The 23,107-nt window shown below is 37.2% G+C and overlaps 2 protein-coding genes across 5 annotated transcripts; both read left to right on the forward strand.

Annotated features, from left to right (window-relative positions):
* The first annotated feature begins 1,936 nt into the window (after positions 1-1,936).
* Positions 1,937-11,693, forward strand: LOC149935412 (motile sperm domain-containing protein 2-like). The gene is made up of 7 exons (XM_090154088.1): positions 1,937-2,313; positions 8,522-8,668; positions 9,066-9,152; positions 9,269-9,423; positions 9,499-9,598; positions 11,117-11,241; positions 11,301-11,693. Exons 1-7 carry the CDS (start codon positions 2,202-2,204, stop codon positions 11,343-11,345), a joined length of 771 nt encoding a protein of 256 aa, XP_090010214.1. The 5' UTR covers positions 1,937-2,201; the 3' UTR covers positions 11,346-11,693.
* A 3,624-nt stretch (positions 11,694-15,317) lies between these two features.
* Positions 15,318-23,097, forward strand: LOC149935413 (vesicle-associated membrane protein-associated protein B-like). 4 transcript variants are annotated; one of them, XM_090154869.1, is made up of 8 exons: positions 15,318-15,403; positions 16,937-16,996; positions 17,713-17,792; positions 17,851-17,950; positions 18,039-18,135; positions 21,602-21,728; positions 22,605-22,731; positions 22,810-23,097. In XM_090154869.1, the coding sequence occupies exons 1-8, from the start codon at positions 15,392-15,394 to the stop codon at positions 23,002-23,004; spliced, it is 798 nt and encodes a 265-aa protein (XP_090010995.1). In that variant the 5' UTR covers positions 15,318-15,391; the 3' UTR covers positions 23,005-23,097. The 4 variants fall into 4 exon arrangements, with proteins under 4 accessions (XP_090010995.1, XP_090010996.1, XP_090010997.1 ...); XM_090154870.1 differs by lacking the exon at positions 15,318-15,403 and adding an exon at positions 16,649-16,825; XM_090154871.1 differs by lacking the exon at positions 15,318-15,403 and adding an exon at positions 16,780-16,832.
* The last annotated feature ends 10 nt before the right edge of the window (positions 23,098-23,107 follow it).

Raw genomic sequence — 23,107 nt, forward strand, 5'->3', positions numbered from 1 at the left:
CTAATGCGCGTTTGTACTTATAGGAACCTTGCCCCTAATGCGCCTGCGTTAGTGAGCCTCCCTGAATCAAAAGGGACCGAAAGGAGTGGGAAAAATAATGAACTGAACTGAACCGCTTATTCGAGTATAACTCAAAACTAGAGGTTTCTTTACGCGAAATTTAAACCTTAAAATGTATTTTGAAATCGGACAGTATAGCGTGTAGGGGAAAGAAGTGTCAGGTGAAAAGCTGAGGCGATGACAGATGAAGAAGTGGTTTGTTTGGCCTCCCCTCGGGCTTTTGTCTACCTACCTATTGCCAAATTGAGTTCCCAGTATTTCCCCGATTTATTTTGCCTATGAAAATGCGCGGTTACCGGGCCCCTTAGGTGATGGTTGGGCTTAACCCATTTCATGCGGCTCATCCGCGTGATTGATGTTTAGCGGATGAATTTGTCTAAATCCGGAGGATGTGGCGAGGAGGGATGGGCCCGGATGGATAAATCTTCTGCTATAACATAAGCTTATTATTTATTGCATTTCGAGGAGGAAATTCCCGGGATTTTTTTTTACTTAATAGCTTCTCTTGACAACCCAACTGAAAATATGTCTGGTAGAGCTTCAACCTCTGTCAAAACCCTATTATTACTCTCTCTTAAGTGTCCATCACGGCGTTATGAGTCACTAAAGGAGATGAGGGGTGGCAAAACGGGGGACTACAATTCTGAATCACTGCTTTGCCGGAGGATAGTTCGTTAGTTCCTCTATCATTCTATGGCCGGAGAAAGAGAGAGCCTCAGAGACGCGTCGCGTTGCATCGTGATTGCGCAATTTGGAAAAAAAATCGAGGACAAAACCTTTCCTCGCGAACGATTGTAGCGACATCTGCCAACAGCATTTTCACCCTTTTTTATTAACTGACCCGATATGTCTTAAATATTAAGTTTTAACTAAAGGTGACCTAAATATTAAATATTCAAGGTTATTTTCACCTTTATTTAATTTTTTTTAAGTAAGATTGAATCGACAAAAGATGGCAGCTAGGAGCAACAAACACAGCACCCAACACTAGGAGAACGCAACCCGTCAAAAGTCGTACATTTTCTTGCGTACATTTTTCATTGGATAGACGCATTATCGACTGCTGCCGTCGGAAGGGGAAAACTCGGAAATTGTCTTCACCCCCTGCCCTTAAAACGTGCAGCGTAAAGGCTCATCGAATTAAATTTGTACACAACACTGCGTTAGCTTGTTTAAAGGCTAGCTACATTCTCCTTGTGTTTGTTGCTCCTAGATGGAAGCACATTCTTTACAGTGGCGATGACGTACTTTGACCTAATTTTCGTAGCTTTCATTTTTTTTTTGTCTTGACGTTTTGATACGCTCCGTGATTATTGGTTTTCCGTTCTTATTATTTTTTCCCGAGAACTACTAGATAATAAGGTAATTTATACAGTTATTGAAAAATCAATAGTAGATAAGACGGTCCTTATCGACTGCGTTGATTTTTTGCCACATAATTTCAGAGTGGGAGGGAACACGTCAGTAGGCCAAAGGAAAAAAGCATGGCGAACTGTTTTATTTGCGCCGAAAGCGAACTGTTTTATTTGCGATATGTTTATTAAAAAGCTATGACAATTAAAACAGCGGGGTCTAATAAATAATCAAGCCTATTATATCAAGCGGAACTGGTGTCGCGTTTTTTTTAGGTCTAGGGTGGTCATTGTTTCCGTGTCAGTGGCGATTTTATTTTTCCAGAAATAGGTCATAGAATGTCGGGCAATAGTAAGAAACGACCTTGCTAAATTGCCACGGACTTTCCCCTTCGAATATTCAATGGGCCACCACACTCGTTGGTTTTTTTTCGACCCACCCTTTAACCCTCAGTGTTCCAGGGGAAAACGTAAAATTACCACCCCCTCCATTGCCCGGGTTTCGCTTCGCAACAGCGGGGGTATTTTCCAGCGTGACGTTTCGCGCAGCCTCCGAAAGTTTCGTTTTCTACGATCGGAAGCGGAGAGACTGAAATCAGAATTCCAGTATTCCACTCGTTTCCTTGGCTTCGACACAAACGCTTTCTTCTCTCCGTTCCTCCTACGCTTCGCTGATTCGCGTACGCTGAACATAACGCGCGGTTTACGAGTAGCGCTTTTTTCAATCGGTAGTTTATAGTTTGTGCCGACACCTGTTAATTACGGACGCGTGAACGGGAACCTTCGAGAATGGCACCTACCAAAGACTCCAACAAGGACGAGCTCTCCGCCGAAGAGACGCAACTGGCCATCGCCAGCTTTAGGAAGACTTTCTTCGACGAGTACGACAAACAAAAATGCGGTTAGTATTTGCTTTATTTTCACTCTTATGAATCTATTTGCATTGGATACGGGATGACTACTCTAAATATTACCCTAGCGGTTAGGCTTACCGCGTCATGTTGACATAAACAATGGAATCGTGTTTATCCGAGCCGTGTTTATCGGAATTTATTCTGACTAACGTAACAATACCTAGACCGAAATTGATAATTTCAAGCGTTGCCAGACGTACCATAATTATGGTACAATTCAATAATTCTAGCTAGGAATTAGGAACGTACCATAATTTAAACAGTGCTCTATGGTACACCTTTTTGTAATACTTTTAACAGGCCGCACCATATTTTCAATAATTCTGATAGGACTTAACATATTGTCAATAATTTTGCACTCATGTTGGTCGCCTTTGTTTGTCAATAACGGCAATTTTTCGTGGTTTGGCCTTAAAAATTATTTTTTTAATTTCTAAAAACTCACCAAATTTTCGAGACAAGCCTACATAATGATAGTGAAGTAATTTAGTTTAAATTCAGTTTTTGAGTTCGTCCTTCTTTACATCTGGCAACGCTGAATTTTCAAGGTGTAGATAATTTCCAGACAACGAATACCCGTAGGAGTGTAGGTAGCATGGTCTTCGAATGTTTCTATATTTTCAGTTCTTAAAGGGAATATAACCTCGGGTATTTGGTGTGGAACACAAACGTTTGCAGCTCTGGCCGCTCTTGCCTTTGGCTTTAGAAATGTTTGGCGCTACTGTACAGGGTAATTTGAAAAATTGAAGGGGTCTTCCATAAAGATCGCTTTGCGGGTTATATTCCCTTTAAAGGCCTAGTTTCACTTCGAATCCCGAAAAAAGGGTTCAGGCGTGTATGTGCTTTCCCCTTCTGACCCTGCTGTTCGTGTCACGTGATCGCTGACCGTTCCGCTCTCGCCAATAATCGGCTTACCTCTGCGCCACTTCATGTCCAGCGCGCTACAAATTTAAATTGTCGCAAGAACGTAGCTAACCGTGTAAAAACCAAACCATTACTCGTTAGCGGCGGCATCATCTGGGCGGGTAAAGATTTTTTCCACACTGAAAGGTCGAAAATTTCTTCAGATGGTCACCCTTGAAAATTTCTTTCCCTCTACTCTTACCCAAAGCCGAAAAAGAGTAGAAAGAGTAGCCCTAATGCTCCGGAACAAGCGAATAGTTTATGGGCCGAAGTAATTCTCATCCCCGGAACAGGCGAATAAAATGTTTTAGGGTTAAAAGAGTACACTTTTAGTTCGAGAACAGGCGAAACGAAACCACCTATCAAAGCCCAAAAATTATCGAATTTTTTAGAAAATTATAGTACACATGTATGGCCAACTCTGATTACTCGCGTGGTAGCACTTGTTCATAGTTGGCTGTACTCTCGTATTTATTGTGGCACCCGCTTAAATGTTCCACGGCCTATTTCGTACCTACAACACGATTAATTAGTCTGCCGTATTTGCGAGTCTGAGAAGGTACAAACCAAACACTCTCAAGGAATATAATATTTCCATTCTTAGCCTACTAGGAATAATAGACTGGAAAAGGCGTTCTTAAGTTAACAGGAAGGAACTTTCTAAAATCTCTTTAATTACCGAGCAAATATCGGAAATATAGTGAAATTATCGCAAAAAGCGTACTTTATAGTACGTGATTTGAATTATAGTACGGAGAAAATCGTAAGGTAATATAGAGTAATGGCAGTGTGACGTCACGGCACGTCACCCATGCTTTCTCCTATAGATAAAAAATCGCGACCAAAATGGCGACCCTGGACAAAGCTACGGAGTGCCATTACTCTATTATCGAAATGTACTATAATAGGGAAATATCACTCCGTAGCTTTGAGCATGGCCGCCATTGTGGGGGGAAATTTTTTATCAATAGGAAAAAGCACGGGTGACGTAGTGGCACGTCATACTGTAAACTCCCTATTATAGATGACCAGATTTCCTATATTTCCTACATTTTCCTATATTTTTAATGCCTTCCTATAAATTCCCTTATTTTCACCTATTTTCCTATAAATTAACGCTCTTTTTAAAATGAAAGAACTTTTTTTCGTACGTGTTATAGAACATCTAGGTCTAACACTGCCACTTTCGAACAAAATCTTGAAATGTGCGGGCTTTGTAAATCCGCTAACTGATCCAATTATTTATAGTGTAAGAAAGCAGTACCAAAAATTATCAATATTCTAGTCAAAGTATACAGATATGCAATAATTACCTTATTTCCCCCCCTAGATTTTCCTATTTAATGTCCTATATTTTCATATAATTCTCTGGTTTAGTTTCCTATAATTCGCCTCTAAAATTCCTATTTTTCCTATGAAACTTTCAAAGACTTTCCCTGGTCACCCTGCTATTCGTCTGACCTCTCCCACTTCGCCTGACAATCAACCATTACAGTACTACTGCCTTCGCGTGAGTACGTCAGGTGTCACGGACATGAATAGAGGGGTTAGAAGGAACATGCACATAATCGCCTGAACCCTTTTTCGCCGTTTATACCGTAGCTTCTGTTAAACCAGGTGGAACAAATTTGCGATAAGTGTCCCCTTTAAATATGGAAGTTGAACGTGCGATAGAAACACCGAAAGTAATTCTACAGGAAAATTTACCACTAATTTGAGTATTAATATTAATACGCTTAATTATAATCCCCTTGAATTGTAACGAATTTGGACGAGTTATTAGTTGTAGTTTTGGCGGAATGTTAATAGTTCAGTTGTCCCATTTAAAATTCTCGCTAGCACGGTGTTTGTTATTGTTCAAAGGCCAGACAGTAGATTAACTAATACAGATGGTCCATTACGTCATAATTGGCATGGTAACGTAGGTTTCCTAATTGCTTCAATACCGCCATAAGTGTATAATATTGTAACGTAAGTGTGACACTTTCTATTCTTCACATGCAAATGTTTTATTGAGAGCGATTCACAAGACAGACTGCAGGGTTGGCTGATTTAAATCAATTTTTATATACTATTTTTGAATAAGAAAAAACCTCGACAATTGCTATAATTTAGGTTTAAATATAATCTTTCTTGTACTTTCCCCCTAATGTTGCATTTGAATCTACCTGTAGGTGGGGATTAATCCGAATTTTATTTGTGAAGTACCAAAATTGGTTTTAAAAAATAAAAACTATATAAATATTAGCTTAAAATTTAATAAATTCATTAAACCTATATATAGATTCAGTCTTTAAAAATTAATTTTGTTTTAGGTAAAATTAAGATACTAAATTATATAAAACTTTGAAATTTTAATTAAAATCATAAAAATAAAAACAATAAAAATCAGATTTAAATAAAAAAAATTGATTTGTTTTTTCCTGACAGCGCCTGGCTATGAGGAGATTTTCTTCTTGGGATGGCGTCACTTCGTTACTAGGCTACTAGCTCTCAGTAAAATATTCCCCAAAGTGACAAACTAATGGAACAATATTATAGACTTATGATACCGCGTATTATATTTAACTCGTCTGACAAGCCCCGTCAATTCGGTTCATATTTCCTTTACCATTCGTGAGAAACTGATTTAGGACAAAAATATTGTTTAGGAAGATTAGTAGTATTAATTTAACGGGTGATGTGTCGACGAAATTGCCACTAAAATTCCACCCAACAGTTTTCAAGGGGAAAATAGCAGTTTAACTCAAATATTTTTGAAGTTTCCGCGTCCATCTGTTCATTTATTTTCACTTTTAAAATATTTGTGCTATAATCACGTCAAAAAGGCACGTTTTGCACTGCTAACTTCCCATCTCATTTCCGTCTCCCGAAATTATAAGCTCGATATTTCTTTTGCGTATTTTAGCCAATTTTTCCGCTTATAAAACAATGATAGGTCACGGTGATTCCTAATTTAATTGCTATTTGAATCTAATTTCTGCCACATGCTCACGGTTTTTATAGAAAAACTAACTGTAAATGTTCTCGAAATAATTAGGGAGGCACCGATAGGGGTATAACCGATTTATCGGTTATTCTTGGCCGATGTTAACAAAGTTGTCTATCATAACGGTAGTATATATGATAAAATCATGGTAAAAGACTGTTCATTACACTGTCATACCATTTTATTATTTTTCATGGAAAAAAGTTTGCAAGAGCATATCCGAATACGTTTCTTTTCATTTTACGTGATACATATTTTTTATCACAAATCAAATATAGTTTGTTTTTATTTGTTTATACTCGTAACCCCCTGTCTAAAAAAAAGGTATGATCTAGCTTCTGAAGTCTGGCATACGTGGCGCGGCCAATCAAATAAAATATTACTAATAGTTAGTTGATAATTTTACTATTTTTAAATGTGTTTCTGAAAATATTTTTCTAATACCGGTATTGACCAATGCTTAAGGCGATATTGGCCGATACCGATATTAGAAAAATTGGCCAATATATCGGTGCATACCTAGAAATAATACGATAAAAAGCTCTATTCGAATTCGCGAGGGAGTTCTCGTAATTAACGATAATAAAATGTAGCCGATAAATCTTTTTTGCTTTTTTGATTCGGTGCTCTTGACGTGTCTGTAGTTGCGGAGAGCGCCTAGGGAGTTAATCGCTCTTTCGCTTCCGGGTGAACCTGCACCTGATCAGACTCGCGGTAAAACATTAAACGTGTTGAATAGTAATCGAGCAGAAGGGGGGGGTGAATTTGAAGGGGAACCGCCTCTACTGTTGCGGATGCGCTTGTCGGTTTATTCCGGAAGCGCTTGTTTTCTGCCGGAAGTGATAATGCGCGATTGTTACTATGGCTATTATCCCCCTCATTATCCTATTTATCTACAATCTTAAACGTTTCTTTAGACGTTGTTAAATATTGTTTTTTTTTTAATTTGACACATCGTTTTTCATAAATCTGCCAAATTTTGACGCTAGAGTTTTAAATTAATTTAGTTTTAGTTCCCCAATAATTCGTTCTCTCCCTCCTATATAGTATTTTTGAAAAAGAAAAAACCTCGCCAATTGCTATAATTTGGGTTTAAATATAATCTTTCTAATGTTGTATTGGATTCTACCTGTGGGTGGGGATTCCGCCGAATTTGTTTTGTAAAAGTACCAAAGTAGGTTTTAATAAAAACTTCTATATGATTATTAGCTTAAATTTAATAAATTCATTATAGATTGTCTTCAATAATTAAAACATATCTTTTTAGGATACTAAATTATATGAAACTTCGAAATTAATTAAAAAAATCCATAAAAATCAAAATCCAATTTAACTAAAAAAATCTATTTGATTTAAAAAAAAATTGCCAACCCTGCCCCCCCCCCCCCCCAAACCATAATTATCCGCCCACGAACCAGCCGTGTCTCTCTCTCTCTCTCTCTCTCTCATGTTATTGACCTTATGGAATGATTACCGCTACTTTTAGGGTAAATAAACCTTTTCATCAGGTTTCCTAGAACTGCCTTCCTATTGTTTAAGCGCGAAGATTTTACCCTTTCGTCTAGCTTCGGTCGAATCGCGTTCTGGACTAGATTACGTCTTCCCCTAATTGCGTCGCGACTATTTTGACGGGCCCGAAAATACTAAGAAAATGCGGGTGACTGGGCGACGGTAGCGAATCAAGGTCGAGGAAATTCGCGGTGCCGACCGAAACCAGGAACATCGCGCGTTACGTAGCCCGCTTCGAAGACGAGACCAGTTTTCCAGAATAGACCCCGATTCTGGTTCAGGATCTCGTCGGTTGAAGGCGGCTGGGAGATCCCTCTGTTTAGAGAAGTTGAATTGTTCGTTTAAACTAAGTACTTAGAAGAAAATCACGTCTAAAAGTATCACGTATTTCCCAAATTACAGTTTTAATATCTTATTATGAGCAACAATAACCAAAGTAAGGCTTTTTTCCTTAAATTTTGTCAGGAAATTTAGCCTAAACAACGTATATTACGACAATTTTACTATTGTCTTAAGGTGTGGTCTTCGAGGGGTCGGACACTTGACATTATTTTGTACGGGATTTCGTAAAGATTTTAAGTGATTTTGGGATTTCAATGTTTATTTAGCATAGAGAGAGTTAAAAGATTTTGCGATTTTAGACAAATTGTACGGGATTTTGCGGTAAATGTCCGACCCCTCGGTTGTGTTTCAATTTAATTTTGTCAGGAAATTAAGCCTAAGCAACTTATATTACGACAATTTTACTAGTTTAAAAAATTCAGATTTGAAAGTGGTATTTCCTGTTTTTTCAGAGGATTACGATGAATCTGATGTCCAAAAACTTCGCGAAGACGACGCGGCTTGCGAAAGGTTCATTATTCACCAACAAAACAATGTCGACAAAGCCGTAGAGCAGGCCAAAGATTCTTTTAAATGGAGGAAAGACTTTGGCGTTCACGGTACGAATAACCCTTTTCTTCCTTTAAAATTTTGCGTTATCAGAAGTACATAATTCGTCTCTTACGGGATAAGTATCAGTCTAGACCTTATAAATGAAACGTTCACCTGTAAAAGATTGGAAGCCTGCATATAAGTCTTTTACGGCTTTTGCGGGCGCAACTTGTGATGATAAATAAATAAATAAATAAATTGGAAATACACGCCGCATCACGGCTCAAAATTGAGCCTGAGGATGTAAAATGAAGAAATTACAAAATGTTTACCATGTTTAATTTTTTTTTACGAAGTCACTATTACAACTTTTTTTGAACCAGTACTACCTGTAATTGAGGAAGAAATGTTGAGTAAATCCAGCTAATTTAAATATATAGCTGATTTGAGGGTGAATATTTTCAGGACTAAAGGAAACAAATTTGCCAGTTGATTTGCTCAAGGACGGAGCGGTTCATCATTTCAACCACGATAAAGAGGGCAATCCAATCCGTAAGTGTAACGCGTTTGTAAACCTTGACCCCTGGCGGTGCACCGAGCGCTAAAAACCGTTCTGTTCTCATCCCGCTCGTGTCTGGGCGCGCATCCTGTCCTTTTGGCCCAATTAGTGATGTTCATCGTCAAGTTGCACAAGAAAGATGCCGAGAAGACGGAAGATCAGCGTCGATTCGTCGTCTACTGGGTCGATAAGCTCCTCCGGGAATCGCCCAACCATAAAATCACCGTTATTTACGATTGCCTCGGATCTGGATACTCTAATATGGTAAACAACTATTTTCCACGCTCGTTTTAAAAGGATTTCTTGGATAAAGTGTAATGACGTAATCTATCCCCGCAGGATCTCGAGATGACTATGTTTATTACTAATCTCTTCATTAAGTACTACCCCGCGTCTTTAGGCTATCTATTCGTCTATGATATGCCGTGGTTGTTTAATGGTGAGTTCTCTTATCCGTCCCTAATTTCCCATTACTGCACGACATTGAAGGCCTCAAGTCCCCATCATTTCATTTTAGCCTTTTTTACGCGAGTTAATTATCTGAAGTATATAATTCTTATGAGAGTTTATTATTAGAAGTATATAATACTTATGAGAGTTTATTATTAGAAGTATATAATACTTATGAGAGTTTATTATTAGAAGTATATAATACTTATGAGAGTTTATTATTAGAAGTATATAATACTTATGAGAGTTTATTATTAGAAGTATATAATACTTATGAGAGTTTATTATTAGAAGTATATAATACTTATGAGAGTTTATTATCAGAAGTATATAATCCTTCTTATGAGATGTTATTATCAGAAGTATATAATACTTATGAGATGTTATTATCAGAAGTATATAATCCTTCTTATGAGATGTTATTATCAGAAGTATATAATCCTTCTTATGAGAGTTTATTATCAGAAGTATATAATCATTCTTATGAGAGTTTATTATCAGAAGTATATAATCATTCTTATGAGAGTTTATTATCAGAAGTATATAATCCTTCTTATGAGAGTTTATTATCAGAAGTATATAATCCTTCTTATGAGAGTTTATTATCAGAAGTATATAATCCTTCTTATGAGAGTTTATTATCAGAAGTATATAATACTACTTATGAGTTTATTATCAGAATTATATAATACTACTTATGAGAGTTAATTATCAGAATTATATAATACTACTTATGGGAGAAGTTCATTATCAGAAGTACATAATATCTTTTATGAGAGAAGTATCCAATTATATCCCGTACACACTAGATAAAAATTATTTTAGAAATCTTTAAATCAATTTAAATCCCAAAATCTCTGTGAAAATTCGAAATCCGGCCAAAAAATACGAAATTAACACTGAAATCTCAAATCAGTTTCTGATTTTTAAAATTACTCAATTTAAAATACCATACGCAAAATTTTAAAATGTCCGACGTAAAAATTAAAACATTACCTTTGCAAGCACGAGGTAGTTTTAAATGCGCGCAATTTCGGTGCAAAACCGCGGATTCATACACTGCATCACGACCCAAAATTTTAACGCCCTACGATGTGCGATTTATAAATTGCACTCCATTGGAATATTTCCTTATATAAAGCGTAGTTTAAAGTTAACAATAATAACATTTCACCCCACACTATTTTTCTCCCAAGACCTATTTTAAGAAATCAACGGAAGCTTGAGAAATTATATTACCGGATGATGACGGTTGATATTAAGAGATAATATACTTCTGATCATACTCTTATAAATTTCCCTTTCACCTTAATTACGTTGTAAATTTTCAATTTTCAAAATACTAGTTCTTAGCCTAGTTTACTGATCACTCCGTTTAAATTAAAATTTCTTTAACGCGTATGCACGCGCGTAACAATTGTATGAATAGACTGTACCCTGGGGACTCCTTTTTTAATGGTACCTAATTTAGTCTTTAAAAAAAAATCTGTTACTTTTCTCGCTCAAGCAATTTGGAAAGTGATTAAACCCTTGCTTCCGAAACACTCCCGCGACAAAGTGAAGTTTGTCGACAAGACATCCATCAAGGAATTTATCGACATCAAGTGCTTGCCAACTCGTATGGGCGGGCAGGTAAGTGCTGCCGTTTTTCCCCTAACGAGGACTATAATTTAACAAGAGTTTTGTTTCAGGATGATACGCAGTACCATTACGAACCGACGGAAGAATCCAAGTGATACGTTTTTGATCTCCATTACTCGTTGTTGCGTATTTAAGATATACAAACCCCCTTTTTAATAACGTGTTAATATAATTAAAACCACGTATTTAGAATAAACATTTTTAAGAAAGTTAAAAGGGGTTTAAACCCTATTTGTTAACAAAAGATTTAAAAGCGCGTTTGTACGAAGCCAATGGGGGGACCAACTGTTCCCATTATTTTTCTCTCCTATTCCGAGAACGATAACGGCACGGTTCCGAAATTGATATTTTTGTCGCGGAGACCAGTTTCCTGACAAGAAGTATTTTTCATTGTTCATGATAATTTGCACTATTTTCTACATTAAAATTTTTTCGTAACACTTTTCTGAGTTTTTATTGACGTCTGATTATTTTGAACGCCTATAACCTTGGTCTTTGAATGTTTTACTATTTTGGGTTCAAGGTTTATCAGTAAGTTGTTATTAGACTTAAGGTACTATACAATCTCTAATATTTGTGACAGTTTTCCTCATGAATGACCCCGTATGTCTATAACTTGTCCAAAAACACTTTTTTTTTCACCTGCCAAGAACTTTTGATCGGTGGCCTTCGTTATCAAGCCTACAATTTCCACAGCTATGTTAGCTTCTCGCTTATTTTTGCTTTGGTCGAAGATATTTGGGGTTTTATATCTTCCAGCATAGTCCAAGCGTAGCGGGTTGGTAGAGTTTGCTCTCCTCACTGTAAACGAGACATCTTTAGGGGGCAAGTTAAAACTGTCCATGTGTGTGGCTTCGTGGAATGTCCGTACTAGCTCGGACGATAAACCTCTATCTCGTCTACCTTCGAAAAGGTTTTCAACAAATAACTCGGTGGCGCCAGGGGGGGGAGGGGGGGGGTAGGTAAAGTATGCCCCCAAATCCTCTATGTAATAAATGTTCGTTCGTCAACGCCATTCTGAAAGGACATTCTGATTTTTTTTGCTTAACGTACGGTTACGGTATGAGTCCGTTTGCGTCAACTTGACGAAGGCGCGCGTTTCGCGAAGCAAAAGACGTTTTCTGACATTTGGTTCTTAGTAGGGAACGTTTGCACTTGGATAGAATCGTTTTGATTTGTGTATCGGCCACTACGGTATTGACTCTCGGACATTGTCATCTCTGTTTTTGGCTAGTTCTTTCTATAAAGTAACTTCTTGTTTTAATGTAGTTCTTACGTCACTCTTCGGTCTAGCCGAGGGCCCTTAAAGGTATTTGGTGTGGAACACAAACGTTTGCAGCTCTGGCCGCTCTTGCCTTTGGCTTTAGAAATGTTTGGCGCTACTGTACAGGGTGATTTGAAAAATTGAAGGGGTCTTCCATAAAGATCGCTTTGCGGGTTATATTCCCTTTGAAGGAGCCAGTCCGGGCCTGGGTTTCTCCGTGTCCATGGTTTCACTTTATACTGCTGAGAATTTTCTTTTCATAAATCTGGCAGCATTTTTCAACAGGTTAGGCAAGACAGTCGGAGTTGTTTATTTCCCGTTATACTCAGTCAAAGCTGGCTACGTTGAACACTCATCAGGGAGGTCGCGGAAGAGTACAGATTTATAAGCCTCCTGCCATTGGCTTCCGTACCTGCTTCCTATACTCAATGAAATGTCCAGCTCGAATTCGCGGGCAATGCTGTGGCAAATGAAAGTAGAACCAGTGTTCGTTAACGGCCCGCTATAGGTAGCGTTTCCCAAAATTACCTCAGAGGAAAACGTTGAGGTTAAAAAACTTGATACACCCTGTATCAGTGCGCGATCTTGAAGATTATATACTAATATTTTCACTAAAATCGTTGTATATAAAGAAACTTTATGAGTAAACCAATACCATTATGCAAGAGCAAAACCACCGTTAAGTTAAATAAACGTAAAGAAGAAAAAGACCAACAGTTGTTGGTCTATTAATGTTCACCATGATTGCGAGCCGGGAGAGTCATCACACTATCATTGGGTTTGGGTTTGATTATTAATAAACCGGGCTTGCCTAGATGGTCATCACACTATAAGTTGGTATGGCTTTGACCGTTAATAAATCTGACCTGAATGGTCATCCCACTATCTTTGGCGTTTCTTTGGCTATTCGGAATCATTTGCGAAAATTCATTGCTTATAAGACAATTATTCTAAACGATTTAAAAATTTTAAATGATAACAATAACTGAATTTTTCTCAATTTTAGTGTTTCCGTACTATATTCTATTGCTCTTGTTCATTCGGTTCAATAAATTTGATTATTTTTGGTACATTTAATATCCTGGTGGCGCTTTTGATAATTTTGTATTTGCTATAGTTTTATTATTGGATTTGCGTTAACGTTTAAAGCTTGAAATAATTAATGCAATTTTCCCGAAGTTTAATATTTATTTAAGCCAAAAGTCGAGCACTTGCTTATTGGTCGAAAATATGGCATGCGTACAGATTTCAAAATCTAGTTTTCCTCATAATGAGACACGCTATGTTCTAAATTTTCTCGCAATTCTTTCCTCTTCGTTTCTAAACGTCCATTTTCGGGTTTAACCCTTTAAGACATTGCGCATACTTTAGTTTTTAGTATGTCTTGGTAAATGGGTAAGTAATATACAAAATGCACGACTTGCACAATAATATAAAATCCATCTTGCGTGTCATTTCCAAGAATTCTTAATTTTCAGTTGAGTGTAACCAAGAATGTATTTATTTTACTCAGGGAAAATGAATATGTCGAGATTATTTTTAGCATTTCTACAATTCCACCCGTTGAGGCCCCGGTATGCTCCTCCGCTTTAATAAAATAAAATAATACTGCAATCTCATTGGTTCTTAAAAATTACGTTTTTCGACGCGATTAACGCTGCTGCGAGGACGCAAAAAATAAGACCGCCTTCTTCCCCCCCCCCCCCCCCTTAGCGTGACGGGGTTAGGGCCTCAACGTGTCCGTCGATAGTCTCGACATATTCATTCTCCCTGAGTATAAATAAATACATTCTTGGTATAACGTAATAAAAAATTTCGTTCAGCAAAAATGGTTTTTATTTTGTTTAAATCAATGTTTCAAATAAGATACTGATAAGGCCACGTTACCACATGCACCAACAACATCTTTCCTTGGAATTATTTGTCCAAGATCTTTCTAACTTTGAATAAAATGGTGTGAAGGCCACAGGCCCGTAATCAGCCGTCAAAACTAGGGGGCGCTCAAATTGTTTTCATGGGTTCCAATGCTTTGATACTAAAAATCGTAATTTTTCACTCCCACGTTCCCGAAGTTAGTATATATACCGAAATTGGCTTTATTTTGTTATTTTTTAAATTATGAATTTAAATGTTTTATTAAAAATACAGGTAACCAGGGTTGGACATATTTTACTAGTCACTGACTAGTGGGGGTAACAAGGGGGGTGTAAAAACAAGAAGGACAGCCAACATTTTGCTTTGCCCGTCAGAATTAAAATATGAATTTATTATCACTTATATGACGTTGGCCGATCACAATTTTTTTAAATAAAATGAGATTGATGAATGTTTAATTTATGATACGGCATTATTTATGAATATTTAGGTAAATTTGTCACTAGTCAAATTTAATAGTGAGCCCCCAGATTTCGATAAATTTTAGTAGTCAGAGCATTTATTTTAGTAGTCAAATGCCGTAACTAGTGCCTTATGTCTTACCATACGTGATGCGGCAGGATAAGCATTCCTAGTAGAGGTATGGATTCCTGACTTACCATACTCCGAAATCCGAAGTAATAATAATAATTATACTCATTATTTAAGTGAATGTCATTTTGTACGACAATTAATAATTTTTATGGTTCTTCACTTCGCGCCTATGTGGCAAAAGCAATAATTTAGGTGAGGGGGGTCAAAGTTCGAGAACGCCGCGGGGGTGCAATCAAAATCGGAACTTCCCTTACTCTGCGGAACTATTGGGGTGCGCCTATTCAATAGGTTTATTCGAGTTTTAAACGCCTAAAAGAGAAAGCGCATTTATTTCCACCGCTGTTTAAAAATTCCAAAGGTTTTTAGCGAGTAAATATTCGAAATAAAAGTGGAAAAGTCTAAATTAAAATGGGTCCAGTGGTATAAACTTTACCTTCTCCGTAGCCGCCACTAGTGTCGATTTTGGGGGAATTTTGCATGGCCTAAATATCGGCGCAGAACCCCCGCCATCGCCCGCAAATCAAATTTTTTGAAAGAAAGTGAGAGTGTACATTTGTCTTGTAGAATTCTGTAGAATTGAGGTTCCGTACCAACAGGAAGTAGTCCTACTCTCGAGAAAGCCAGAAACAATGCGTTTTTTTAAGGATTTCTATGGAATAGTTTTTTTTTTTAATTTCTGTCCCACATTTTATTTAGCTGCCCTTGTGTATCGAGGCTATTCCTCCAACGAGCAAATGACGAGTGTTGGAGGTGTAAAACTGTAAACAGTAACGCGTATACATAGTTTGCATCCCTACGTCATCAATGACGCAGTTCCAAGTATAGATATAAGAACCAAGAATAAATATTTAATTTGAGCAAGAATGAACGATTCTATGCCGCCATTTTGCCGGTGTAGATTTCTTAGTAAAACGGGAGGGTTAACAGTTTCAATCGTCTGTTTGCGGATTTTAATTATTTTCAAATGATTAAAAAATTAGTTTCACGTTAAAAATGGTTATCTGCCTGGTTAAAAATTGTTCGAGTAGTTCAATTACCAAGGGAGAGCAAAAATTGTTTATTTTATTCGATAGCGAAGGTAATTGTAAAAAGGATGACCGCAAAGGCTAACTTTGATAAGCTTTTTCGTAGATATTTCTGTCGTAATTTGATATTTTATTTAAATAACCCGGCCTTAGAATCTTATCTGACTTGGTTTAGGGCCCATTTAAAATTTTAAAGCATAAATCTAATACGTTTTGTAGCTTTGACGAGATTACCAACAAAATGGCTACCTATTTAGTAGCTACGCGCGAAATGGTTTGAATTTTTGGTCGCCCTCCCAGTTTCCTTGGAGACCATAGGCCCCTCCCTTCGGTGCAAACTATGTATACCCTTGTAATTCCGGAAACATCGCGCTTGTTATTTCGCATTTCCAGGGTATTCTTTGATTTAGGTTGACCCAGGCCTAATCATATTTATATTGCCCAGACGATGATTCGTTCATGCAATAACAAACAGTTTTTTTTCACGTTCCGCCTGAAGCGTCGACTCAAATGGGGGAATATTACCCGAGGGGCTAACCACTCTTAGAAAGTATGTACACCGGACTACACTTCGATTACCACTGCCAAAGGCAGGGACTTCAAAGATTACGCGTAGTCCCATTAGTACAGTCAAAGGTACGGCTCTGTACACCGATTACGCGGAGTGATCAGCCCCTCGATATTACCATTCTTGGGAAATATTTTTCGAAATTTTCTCATACGTTTGTTAAGATTTCATAACAGACGGGCTAACACGTGTATTATTGTGAACTGACTGTTTCCGTACACGTTTTCCTTAACCTCTCTAATATTTAAAGTAGGCGGTGATTAAATTATTTTTCCCAAAAAATTTACTCTTTCATAAACAATTTTTGTTTGATAATTTATTTCAAATGTATTTAAATTGTTTTGTACAATTTATATATAGAGATCAGAAGATGAAGATAACAAACTTTTGGAAGATTATAAGAAAGCGGTTAAAGAACAGGTTGGTAAATTGTTTACTATTTTTTTCTAAGATTTATGGTTATAACCTACCGTAGCGCTCGCCGGTTACTTTGTACCATCGAATTTATTATAAGGTCAAGCGATGTAAATAAGAAACAAGTTGGTTTGATACTCTACTCTGATTGGTCCGAATTGTATTCCGTTATATAAATTCGTCTGCTGCTTAAATCCCTTCGGCTAATGCACGGCCAACTTCGATCTCTCGCGCTATAGCGGCCATCTCATTCGTTGGCGTTTCTGTGTTAACCTATGAGCAAAAGATGTGTATGACGTGAGCGCCGCTAGCGGATTATTATTTTTAGAATAGTTTTTACATTGAAGTCAATATACCAACCGAGCGTGGCGCTGATCTCCTACACGTCGTAGTACAGTTTATAGGGGGAAAATCCTTGCTCGCGGAAATTCGACGAATGTGTTGGCCGCTGTAGCGCGAACAACGCGTGATCAAAGTTGGCCGTGGCTAATGCAACAAAATAACACACGAATTATTCGTAAGTTCTTAAGTTACATTCAGAGTTCATTTTCGACTATAGCTTTACACGTTTTTGCTAATTGAGTGTGGATACTTCTCTATAATAAAGCTATTATATACTTCTGGTAGTAATTGAAAATAGTTCGCTCGAATAAATAGCTGGGTGTGATAGGCTAATTACCAGGGAGGAGTTTTCCACCAATTTATTTTGAAATTTGATTTAGCTGGAAGAAGCAATGAGGGGACCAAGTGTTAATCAAGATCACGAAAATAAGAAATCTGGCGTTTCATATTTAGAAGTCAAGTAAGCGTTCGATAATTAACCATTTATTAAATAAATTAATATAAAATTTATTGATCAGACCGGGTCACTCGCTTAAGTTCTCTAATTTGGAGGTGAAAAATAAAAAGGCAGTCTTTTTGGTATTGAAGAATATTTGTACCCAAGAAATTGGTTTTCGGGTGAGTAATTTATTTTCTTTTTGACCTTGGCAACTTTTCAAACGAGCTTTCAAAATATTGAAATACAGTTTTATAAAATCTTGTCTAGATTCGATCGAATAATACCGGAGCCTTCAAAGTTCGCCCGTTCAATGGCGTCATTAAATGTGGCTCCTCAATGGACGTGGCCATTCTATTGGCGGAAGGTAAAATGGTGTACCAATTTTTAAGTGAAATTATAGATGTTATATTGTGATTTATAGAGGCATATTTATCCGCTTTTATACCCTAACATGGGGGCGTATTTTCACGCGCCAAATGAATTTTAAGAACTACCAATTATTTTGGGAAAGAGCGGTAGAACTTTGGAAACTTTTTTGAAGCCAAAATGAAATTTTTTGATAGCTTTATTATAATTAACACAGAATTAGTATGATATAGTTTTATACAAAACCAATTTATTAATTTAAAACTAAAGACGAAACGCAGGTTATTAAAGGGAATATAACCTCAGGAATTTGGTGTGGAACACCAACGTTTGCAGTTCTGGCCGCTCTTGCCTTTGGCTTTAGAAATGTTTGGCGCCACTGTACAGGGTAATTTTAAAAATTGAAGGGGTCTTCCGTAAAGATTGCTTTGCAGGTTATATTCCCTTTAAATTAGTTATGTCGTATGGGGCAACTTTTTCCGTAGACAGGCTAAAGCAGCGGTTCCCAAAAGGTGTTCCGCGGAAGGGTCACAGGGGTTCCGAGAATTCGCAGCGCGGCCATCTTTGTTTGTGTCAAGAGTCTTTTAAAGTTAATAGAACCTCCAACGCGTTCTTTATGGAAGACCCCATCAATTTCCTTTATTCCCTTCACAATCAGCGATTATCAGCGCCGCATAGGTGAAAAGCCATGGGAGGCAGCGGAAAATATTGGAACCCTCGCAGAAATACCAGAGGTTATATTCCCTTTAAGATAAGAAAAAAAATGAGTTGGGGTTCCGCCAGAATTAGCTGGATAATTTCGTTTATTCCCATTCGACCGAAAGAATTTTAAAATGTAGCCCAATTGGCGGGGTGATTTGGTATTTTATTTATAAGGTGTGTACTATCGAAGATCCATGGTTAGGTTAGGATAGGTTAGGTTAGGTTAGAGTTGGTTAAGTTTACTATTTCAGTTTTGGTTCAGTTACTTTTCTTGACTAGGTGAAGATAAAAATATAATTCATGCTCTTTCCATTTTATTTTCAAATAAATGCATAGTACAAAGATATTAAAATGGCTATCCGCTCCATTGCAAACGACTTCAGTAACTAAATTGAAAACATAGCAAAAGCCAATTTATATAGCAGCGTTCGGTCGAATGGGACACATAAAAGCGTTCGGTCGATTGGGACACATAAAAACCGCACGTTTCGGCGGAATTCGGTCGAATGGGACACCTCAAAAAGCGCCTTCGGTCGAATGGGATTTCGGTCGAATGGGACTAAAGCGGATAATTTAGGGTTCCATTATTAACTTCCATAGCAAAAATAAATTGGGAGCCGCTGGGCTAAGGCACTCCTCTAAAACGTCTAGGGCTAACTTATTAGAGTGTAGTTTGTACCCAATAAAGCTACGTCTACCAGGCGCGTAGCAACGTTTTGGATTAAGGGGGGTACAGCTTGGATGCTAAATTTGGCGCCCCCCTCATCGGTAGGCTTTTTGCGCCCCTTCTAAAACAATTTGGCGCCCTTTTCATACCACTTTGGCGCCCCTTTCCAATTTCAAGGGGGTACATTGTACCCCCCGTTCCTACGCCACTGACTTCTACCCTAAGTTCTACAAGTTTCACATACACATTTTGTACTGCCAGCTTAACCTGTTTATTACCTTCATTCCACCTAGGAGCAACAAACACAACACCCCACACAAGGAGAGCGCAACCCGTCAAAAGTCGTGGATTTTCTTGTGTACGTTTTTCATTGGCTAGCAGTGATGGGCGCGCTCGTATCTTTGGATACTTTTAGGATACGAGATGATACTTTATCCGAAAAATAAAAATAAAATTATACGATTTTGATATGATCTTCTACATTGCAAAATGATCGCGATAGAATTTTGAAGATAATAAATCGGAAGCGATCTATATTTGAAAAGATTCTTTTCTTACCTAGCCTAGCGAAAAAAAGAGCGGGAATAGAGCTAGTGCTTCCATTTTTTGTATTAGAAATTACACGATAGATTTTTTCTGGTTTCTCTTCAATTTTGTTTGTATTTGAGAGGAAATATTTTAGCGCCATCTAGATATGCCAATATACACTATTTGAGCTGCGAACCTATCTCACGTGATACTGAAATATAGCCAAACCCGAAACACTGTTAAGTGATTGAAGGGAGAGGAGCGGTCAAAGGTCGCCGTTTTATAACGGTGGTGGGGGGGGGGGTGGCAAACAGTCGGAGGGAGGGGGGACGGAAAGCAGAGACTTTGATTCTGCGCCGCGCAGCCTGAAAGGCGATTTCAAAACTAAAACCAAAACTCCCAAAAGTTATTTTTCCCACCGTCCCACCTTGGAGTAGAGAAGTCCACTTCTTTGCTCCAAGGTCCCACGCAGACGCAGTTAGAGAGTCATGTGTTGCAAACTGGCGGTGTGGGCTGTGGCGATGCAATAGCTTTATTTATTTTCCATTATTTAGTTTTTGAAAATACTAAAATTAAAATCGATTCTAATCCATAAAATCAAAATCAAATGTTGAAGGATTTACTTCTGAATCAATAATCAAAAGATAAAAATTGAAATATTCATTTTAATACTTAGAACTTTTGATATGAAAAAAATTGATTCTACTTTCTCGTGAAACGTATTTGAAATATTTTTAAATATACTTTTCATAATAATGAAAACTAAAGAAGTATTTGAAATGATACTTATCCAAATCTTTAAAGATTTCTATTGATATTTTTCAGGCAAGGGCAAAAAAGAATTGAAATTAATTGAAACTCTCATATCTTTAAAGAAATTTGAAAGATCGGGAAAAAATCAAAGGGCCAAAACTAAATAAAATGAAAGATTGTGAATGATTTTGTCGCCATCTTTGCTCAAAAATATCAAAAATTAAATGATATTCTATAGAAATTTCAGAGGGAAAAAATTGATAGTATAGTATAGCTGCTGCCATCTATGTAAAAAGATACGAAAAAGATAGATATAATTTTTTTTGTGCATCACTGTTGGCTAGACGCTTTAGCGCCTGCTGCCCTTGGAAGGGGAAAATTCGGAAATTGTCTACCCCCCCCCGCCCGTAAAACGTTCAGCGTAAAGGCTCGTGACGCTCGTCCAATGAAATTCGTACACAACCCTTCGTTAGCGTGTTTAAAGGCTAGCTGCGTTCTCCTTGTGTTTGTTGCTCCTAGATCCCACAAATTATAAATTTTTAAACGGCCAAAAAAAACGGAGGGGGCAATTATATTAGTTTCCCCTCCTAATTTCCCCGGGCCCACTGAATGGAAGACGTCACACTCATTTTCAAATTCATTGGCTGTTCGCCAACGCTAAGAAGCCACTGCCGGCTTCTGATAGAACTTACATAATGCAATTGCCTTATAAGTTTACGTAATTTAAAGGGATTAGCAATGGCTAACGCTTTCATGGCATTAGACGCGTATTTTGATTATATAATGTAATTGCTTTTTATTTGTTTTTAAAAAGGTCATACCATCAACGGTCAAGAGAAATTCTTGATACAGGCAATCCCAGTTGGGCACAGCAAACTTAGTTCAGGGTCTTTCAATGCCCTTTGGAAGAATTGCAATCGTTCCAAGCAAATGGAATATAAGTAAGCGAAATTATAGGGCCACACCGACGTTTCAAAGATCTTCGTCAAAATAGGCGCTTGAATAAAACATCTTTATGGAAATCGCCAAGTAATATTTATAAGAGCCAGGACCTGCAAGTTACTATTTATATAGTGCTGGTTGAAATAATGGAAACTTTACAACTGTAAACAGAACGCCGTATTTTTGCTAAGCCTTAATATGTTAAAAAACGCTACCTGGTTTAATGGAAACACTTGTTCAATACCTTACAGTTGAAAAGTTTTCATTATTTTAAAAAGCACTATATAAACAGTGACTTCCAGGTCCTGGCTCTCGGAAATATTACTTCATGGTGATTTCATAGGTTTTTCATTGAAGCGTCTATTGAGTAGCTTTTCCTCCTGATAAAATACCTTTTCCAGTCGCGAGAAACGTAAAATTCTAACGCGAGTGTGGCACTCAAGAAATTAGTCTGTTAGGAATATTGAGTTATTTTTCTTAATATTGAGTTGGGAATAGTATAACCACGGACTTTACTATGGTATAACTAACCATGAAATAAAAATGTTTCAAATAATCTGTAACTTTATTATACGTCGATGGCGCCATCTACTAGTTCTGTAAATTTGGGGCAAAAACTATAGAGATATTTCACGTGTATAGGGGTCTACGTCACCAATGCTTTTTCGTATTGAGAAACCCGCTCAAAATGGCTAGGGAAAGCAGACGACGTGAAATATCTCTATAAAGCACAGACCGTGTGGATTGTGGAAGCTGCCGTAATAAGATAAATAGATGGCGCCACCGTATAATGATAAACATTTCCGACATGTAACTCTAGTTATACTATTAACAACCTAATGGTTAAAAATATCTAATTATAATCTTTTTCGTAGGATTAAATGTCTCTTTGAGGAAGAGACCATCGTACCTATTCAAGTAAAGGCACTGGAAGCCGTCAAGTCACCGAGTCCCACTTCCGCTGCCATTAGTACCATTACAAACGATACTCATTCCAAAAAAGTGAGACAATGGAAAACACGTTATTTGTTTTGGTGGTTTTGGTAATAAAAAAGTTTTGTTTTATTATTTAAAATACAGATTCAAGAACTGGAAACTTCCATTCAAGAACTAAAATATTGGAACTGTCTATTGAAAATCGCCGTTTTCTTTCTTATTCTCGTCAATTTATTGTTTTTTGCAATTTATTTTTTCAATGACGAGATGCTCGCCTTAGCTCATGGTATAACAAATAGTTTTCAATATTTTTCACCTGGAAGAAAAGTTAACGTTTGAAGAAAAATTACTTTCTTCGAATATTCTAAATTATATATCGCACATTTGGGGAAATATATGGGATTTTTGTATACTAGGAATAATAAATTTGTTGGAGATAATA

This window comes from Leiobunum rupestre, chromosome 7, assembly GCF_980474605.1.
Source record: "Leiobunum rupestre chromosome 7, qqLeiRupe1.1.hap1, whole genome shotgun sequence".
NCBI classification, from domain to species: Eukaryota; Metazoa; Arthropoda; class Arachnida; order Opiliones; family Sclerosomatidae; genus Leiobunum; species Leiobunum rupestre.

Excerpts from the sequence above, each read along its gene's own strand:
- LOC149935412 (XM_090154088.1), top strand. The coding sequence starts at position 2,202 with ATGGCACCTACCAAAGACTCCAACAAGGACGAGCTCTCCGCCGAAGAG. Across the intron at positions 9,153-9,268 it reads TAAAGAGGGCAATCCAATCC|TGATGTTCATCGTCAAGTTG; the intron begins GTAAGTGTAACG and ends TGGCCCAATTAG. Across the intron at positions 9,424-9,498 it reads GATCTGGATACTCTAATATG|GATCTCGAGATGACTATGTT; the intron begins GTAAACAACTAT and ends CTATCCCCGCAG.
- LOC149935413 (XM_090154869.1), top strand. Across the intron at positions 16,997-17,712 it reads AGAAAGCGGTTAAAGAACAG|CTGGAAGAAGCAATGAGGGG; the intron begins GTTGGTAAATTG and ends AATTTGATTTAG. Across the intron at positions 18,136-21,601 it reads GGCCATTCTATTGGCGGAAG|GTCATACCATCAACGGTCAA; the intron begins GTAAAATGGTGT and ends GTTTTTAAAAAG.